The following is a 6,579-nucleotide window of genomic DNA, read 5'->3' on the forward strand; positions in this document are numbered from 1 at the left end:
AACGTGGATGGAGCTTATCGTAGTGAGTCTGGGCAGTATGGTTTAGGTGTGGTAGCAAGGGATAGTGATGGGACTTGTATGGCTGCTTTGGCAAGACCCCTATCTTTTGTTACCTCTCCATTGCATGTGGAAGCGGAAGCTGTCCGTGCTGGGCTCTTGTTAGCCATACATGAGGGGTGGTCTAAGGTTGAATTGGAAACAGATTGTGCAGTGCTAGTTAGTGCGTTGGTCAATCCTAATGAGGACTACTCCGAGGTAGGTCGAATTGTGGATGATTGCAGAGAGTACATGAGTGCTTTTGATTTTGTTCAAATTCGACATGTATATATATCGTGAAGCAAATAGTGTGGCTCATCATTTAGCACACTTTGCTAGTCTATCCTATTTTGACGATGTTTGGATTGGGGAGACTCCCTGTATTATTGAGGATGTTCTTCTTGAAGATGTATGCAATTATACTCGAGGTATAGGCACCATGTCCCCCTCGCGGTATAGTAATTCCATCAATAATAACATCTGATGGGGCTTCTACCCCCTTCAAAAAAAAAAAAAAAAACAGTAAAACTTGCTACTCCAGAGCAAGACGCATTCTTATATATATCCTATAGGAACCTCATAGTGTTAAGGTTTCAATCTATACAGGGAGCATCAATATTATGCCTTAGAGTTGAGGTTTCAAATTTTATCCCATTATAGGATTTATAGGGTTGAGGATTCAATCTTATATACATTATGGTCCTTAGTTTTTTTCCATTCACCTCTTCAAATTTTCTCTTGCAAATCTACTTTTTGAATCGAGTATGGTGCTTAATTTCATGCCCCATAAATTTTGAAATTCGGATATTGCACCCTATCTATGTCATCAAGTTCAGATAAAAAAAAAGAAAAGTCATCAAGTAAATTAAAAATGCATGGAAATAGAACAAGTTGATAATACTCAAACTGGGGATGGGAAAATGGGTTGAGGAACGGGAATCGGCCGGGCATTGCGAGTGCGGGGGTGGGTTCTCTGTTTACGTTGCAGGGGCGGGAGCGGGGAGATCTTTTGATTTTTTTTTTTTTTTTGAAGGGGTTTGGAACCCAGCCTAACTGGGAGGCTCAGCCCCACGCCCGGAATTAATTATTGAAAAAGAGAAAAATTACAAAAGGGAAAGGGGGACTAGACCAAAACCTCTCCCATAAAAAGAAAACAAAAGAGAAAAATTCAACCAAATCAACGATAATGGAGGACTCCTAAGGCATCATTACGAAGCTTAGAAAAAATCTCCGTTGGAGGCGTAGGGAGCCAGCAAAGAGAAGGAAAGGCCAATCCCAAATTCGCCAAGCAATCTGCCACTGAATTGCCTTCCCTATAATTGCCTTCCCTATAAATATGACTACAATAAAATTGCATCGAATTAAGACGAGATAAGCAATTGTGCCAATGAACACGCAGAGGCCAAGGGGGCTTGAAGGTAGAAGACCTCAACCCTTCAATCACACCCATAGAATCACACTCTAACAGAGAGTATGCCAACCAAACTGATAAGTAAATTCCACTCCAATAATCACTGCCATTAACTCCGAATAAAAAGCATTCTGGAAACCCAAGTTCTGACAGTAGCCTCTAACATAACGCCCACCAGCAATTCTAAATATGCCACCACATGCCGCCGCCCCAGGATTCACTTTAGCAAGGCCATCAGTGTTGAGCTTAATCCAGGAATGAGTCGGAGAAAGCCACCTAACCATACAAGGGATGCGCACCTGTTGAATAATGGGCTGAACTCCAAATTCCTTAAGAATATTTACATCCAGTAATCCTTTCGAACTACCTGGAAAGTAGGGTGCCGCAAAACGAACCCAATATTTAATTGAACAAAGAACACGCCAGAGAGAGGGCTGCTTATTATCAAAGACCAGCTTGTTCCGCACCTTCCAAATCTGCATCAGAGTAAAAAGACCCGCTGCTAACCAAACATTAGCTAATTGAGAAGAGAATCTCTTACCAATAAAAGCATTCCAGAAGTCGTCAAGCGACCCTTGAGAAGGCAAAGAAGTGCCAAAACAACAAGCTAACCACTGCCAAATATGTTGAGCAAATGAGCAATTGAAAAAGAGATGCACTGAATCTTCCACACACCCCAAAGAGCATAAGGGACATTTCGAAACAAGGGTAACCTCATGACACTGGAGCTGCAAATCTGTGGGTAACTTATCATAGAAAATCCTCCAAGCTAATAAGGAATACCGGGGAGGAATAAAAGAATTCCAAATGCTAGTAGCCCAACTTTTTTTATTGAACTTCTGACGAACCAACTCATAACCATCATAAAAAGAAGGGACCCGAAAACTGGAGTGTTCCCAAATGAGACAGTCACTTTCAGCTTGGAGGGGAAGAGTAATGTTGTGGATCTTTTGTGCAATATGTGGATACAGAGAGTAAAACCGAGCTGGCAAGGACCATTGCTGGTTAGCAATAAAGTCAGAGACAAGAGCATGCAGTTGTGGAGAAAGTGAAACACGTTGCAACTCCTCTAAGATTGGAATATCCAACCATTTATCCGACCAGAAATTCACCATAGAACCATTGCCAATAAGCCATCTGGAGTTCTGATATATTAAAGGGAGAGAAACTTTCAAACCATGCCAGATTGAAGAAGTAAAAAACTTTAATCTCATAAACCGCGAAACGAAAAAACGGCGCCGAGCAAAGAGACCCCAAGGAGAGGCTGAGGTGAGAGTTCCCCAGCTAAACCGAAGAAGCGCTGCTTGGTTAAGAGCCTTAGGGTCCCGTAAGCCAAGCCCCCCCCCCCCCCCCCCTCAATCTTAGGAGTACAAACCTGACTCCAAGGTACAGTAACCATCTTTCGTATCGCCAGGTCTCCAGACCAAATAAAATTCGGAGCACAGACAGCCAAATGCTTTATAAGAGAGGAAGGCCAAATATACACTGTGAAAGTATGAAGAAGCATGCTTTGAAACACTGATTGAACAAGTTGTACCCTGCCTGCCATAGATAAAAGCTTTCCTTTCCAACCAGCAAGCTTAGATTTAGCCTTATCCGCCAAGGCTTGGAGATGAATACGTCGAGGCTTACCACGAAAAATTCGTACTCCCAAATAGGTGAATGGGGTCACACCTCTCTTGAACCCCAATAACCGCTTGAAGTAACGCTGACGATGCAGATAAGGAGTACCCAAGTAGAAAGTGCTCTTGTTCTTATTAATTAGTTGCCCTGATGCTTCACCGTAAAGAGTAAGAAACTGTTGGAGACAACGAAGAGAAGAGCCATCACCTCTGCAAAAAATAAATAGGTCATCTGCATAGAGGACATGAGAAATTGGAGAGCAACCCCTTGGAGTAGAAATAGAACGAATACGCCCAGCAGAAAACAAGTTGGCAAGCCCCCGGCTTAAAACCTCTTCCGCTAAACAAAAAAGAATAGTAGACAGAGGATCCCCCTGACGAACACCACGATCACAAGAGAAAAAACCATGCGGAGACCCATTAATAAGCACAGAAAGCCGAGCAGAGTGCAATATTGTTCGGACCCAATCCACAAAAGACTGAGAGAAACCAAACTCATGAAGCACTTGGAAAAGAAAATGTCGCAAGAATGATGTTGAGCATTAACTTGGTCAGAATTATTCTTGGCAGCAAGTATAGTTCAAAAAATGAGGTTGAAGAGAGACAAAGTAATAGAAAATTATTGAACATAGCGGAACGTTCTGTGAATCGAGGAAGGTTTCCCTTGGACTCCTCAAATAACTCACCTCTCGGAAGGAAGGTTCTTTCAGATCCTATCTGGCTATCCATTTTAGAGCCGTAAATAGAAGAAGCTACAATTGCGAAAATAGAGAAAAATCTCTAAAATTTTATTAGTAATATCAAACCTGGATGTTACAGCCCTAAGTTTCCTCATAGGACTAGAATAAGAAAATGTAACTTACGAAATTAACGTAAACCTTATTTGACTAGGAACTAGGAAGCTTCAAAAAACTGTAAGAACTGGAGTGAAATCTGCAACCCCTATAGCTCTGAGATACTATTGCTCGAACAAGAATTGTCATCGATTAAATACTTTCATATTTTTAACTTATTTTGGGCAGATTTCTTCTTTCTTTATTCATCATGAATTGATCAGCACCTTCTCCTACATCATGCCGGTGGCACTAAACCTCCTCTGAGAGAACAGCTGTTGTTGAGCAAGGGAGGAAAGGAAGGATTCGAAGGAAACATTCTAGGCCAACAGCTTTCCTCCAAACCAAGAAAGGCCTTGCAACAGTTGGGACCAATGTTGCCAAATTGCAAGCTGAAAATAGAGCGCAAGACTTCCAAAGCACATCCACTAATGTTGGTTAGGGATGACCAACACTTTAGTGCATCCTGCGGCATTCCTGGTGGAGACAGGCCTGGAATCGAAGGAGCATTGGGTGGTAGAAACTGCGCATTGGCCAGCAAGACAGTAGTGCATAGTTCCACTAGTAGCACTGAAAACAATGCTTCAATGTTCCTTGACATGGCTTCTGGGGTTGGCTAGCTAGTATCAAACAAACCTTCCAATATTGGTTTTACAGATTTACTACTTGGTATGTGAACTAGAGGAAGACATGGAGAACTATTTATCGACATGGGCACTGAGGGATAAGTAACGGAGGCTTTATGAGGTTTAAATCAAGTTTGAATTGGGAGTAGGGAATTAGGTTAAGAACAGTTCTAGTCTCATGCCATTGAACCTTTACTAAATTTAAATCTATGAATTCGTAACTGCTGGCTTAATATTTGGGTTTAAATATTTTCCAAGTCCGTGTGCGTTTTACAAACGGTGTTTTAATACCTTTTTAAAACTGAATACGCATTAAGAAACTCTAGCTAGCTAGCTTTCTTTACCTTGCCCAAGGCTTATGACTATTGTTGATCAAGGTTTTAGAGTCTCACTATCTGACCTCACCCCCATATTGAGAAAATTTGATTGTTTTTAATCAGTCTCTATTATAGTTTTGGGTTGCACCGAGCCTAAAGCCTCCAAAGCCCCAAAAATCACTGAAACGTATAGTTTCGTTGCGAAGCTCTGGAGTACAGTAATGAAACTACAAACATAGGAAGTAAGAAATGAAGATGATGAACTAAAATGCAATGCACCGAGCATATAACATTGTAACTTCATCAACAAAAGTAAGCAAGTTTCTAACCCAAAACTATTGAAAGTAACTTCTCTCATCACTGCTGCAACATTAACACTGCATTCTATTCCCAGTCAACACCACCACTAAGGTTATTTCTTCATTTACTTCCTTTGGAAAGCAAATTTGAATTTCTTCTTCCTCCAAAGAAAGAGCTCTACCCTCTCTGCGCAACTTGTACCCTCCACACCCGTATCCATAGTATGCTGTGACAGTTTAAAGATCAACAGTACATCAATCGATTATCAGTTGTTACAAGGCCAGCAAAGGCGTAGCTACACACGGGCTCCGTTGGGCTACAGCCCACCCCAGATTTTGAAAAAACATAAATTTGTAGCTTAATTATGGTTTAACAGATTAAATATTAAAAATTAGCCCACCTCAAATTTCTAAACTTAGCCCATATGCTATTTCTTTTCTTGTTTTAGTCATACATTAGTCTGCAATCATATGCTTTTGCATGTGTACGAAAATGTTTTGTTTTTTTTTTAGGGATTTTACGAGATTTTTTGGGAAAAAAAATTCTTTTCTTTAGACCTGCATTTGCTGCTTCTCTGTGGTTCTATGGAAATTGGAAACATGTCCGTGGGTAGTGAAAGAAAATCTTTAATTATGCAATTGCATATGTTTCAAATCCCAATAAGAAAACTTTAAACCCTCAAATTAATTTTTCAAAGTTGTAACAAACCACTTCTATCAATAACAAAAGATTTATGAAGCCTCTCGCTAAAGTGAAATCCTTGGTTTGCAGTAATCTGCACTTTGCATTGCCTACCTCAATTGTTTCTATAATTATGAATTCATAATTGTGTATATCGTTAAGACTCACACATCAATAAGTTTGTATAGATTTTTCTTCAACCATGGAAGCACACAGAAAGAGCAAATGCAATATTTCAGCACAGAGAAAGAATTGAAGCATAAGATGACGTCAAATCCTTGTCTTTTTTTTTTGCAGTTAATAGAAAGTTATTGGTGTTTAAACTAAAATTCTAAAAATTGGTGGTATAGTGAGGTGTTAACTATTTGGACCCTTAGATCACGTGAAGTGTCAAAATTTTATGAAATTAAAGTAAATTTATAAACTCCTCAGAAATTAGGGTCACTCATAGAAACCAGCAGAAAAAATGGGCACTATAGTCTCTAGCATTCAGGAAGTAGAAGAGCTTATTCACCACCATTAATAGATCTACATTACCATATACATAGCAAGAAAAACACTTGGTTACTTAACTCTACAACCTCAGACTATACATAAAAGATAAATAAATAAATAAAAACAGGAGCCAACATTAATAAGTCAATTCAGTATACAAGGTTAACTTCCTTTGTACCTTTTTCATTTGGCAAACTTTTCTAAAACTCACATTTTTATTCCTGAAACCTGGATAAGATGTTATTCTTAGTCTTCACT

At 39.7% G+C, this 6,579-nt stretch overlaps 2 protein-coding genes across 2 annotated transcripts; both read right to left on the reverse strand.

The window, feature by feature from the left end:
- Positions 1 to 1,497: 1,497 nt before the first annotated feature.
- Positions 1,498 to 3,798, reverse strand: LOC112184393. Its single transcript, XM_024322651.1, has 4 exons — positions 3,756 to 3,798; positions 2,823 to 3,574; positions 2,296 to 2,592; positions 1,498 to 2,061 (listed from the first exon to the last, which is right to left on the reverse strand). The coding sequence occupies exons 1-4, from the start codon at positions 3,796 to 3,798 to the stop codon at positions 1,498 to 1,500; spliced, it is 1,656 nt and encodes a 551-aa protein (XP_024178419.1).
- Positions 3,799 to 4,081: 283 nt separating this feature from the next.
- Positions 4,082 to 4,503, reverse strand: LOC112186094. Its single transcript, XM_024324457.2, has one exon. The coding sequence runs from the start codon at positions 4,501 to 4,503 to the stop codon at positions 4,141 to 4,143; it is 363 nt and encodes a 120-aa protein (XP_024180225.1). The 3' UTR covers positions 4,082 to 4,140.
- Between the last annotated feature and the right edge of the window lie 2,076 nt (positions 4,504 to 6,579).

Source organism: Rosa chinensis, chromosome 2 (genome assembly GCF_002994745.2).
Source record: "Rosa chinensis cultivar Old Blush chromosome 2, RchiOBHm-V2, whole genome shotgun sequence".
In the NCBI taxonomy this organism is placed as follows: domain Eukaryota; kingdom Viridiplantae; phylum Streptophyta; class Magnoliopsida; order Rosales; family Rosaceae; genus Rosa; species Rosa chinensis.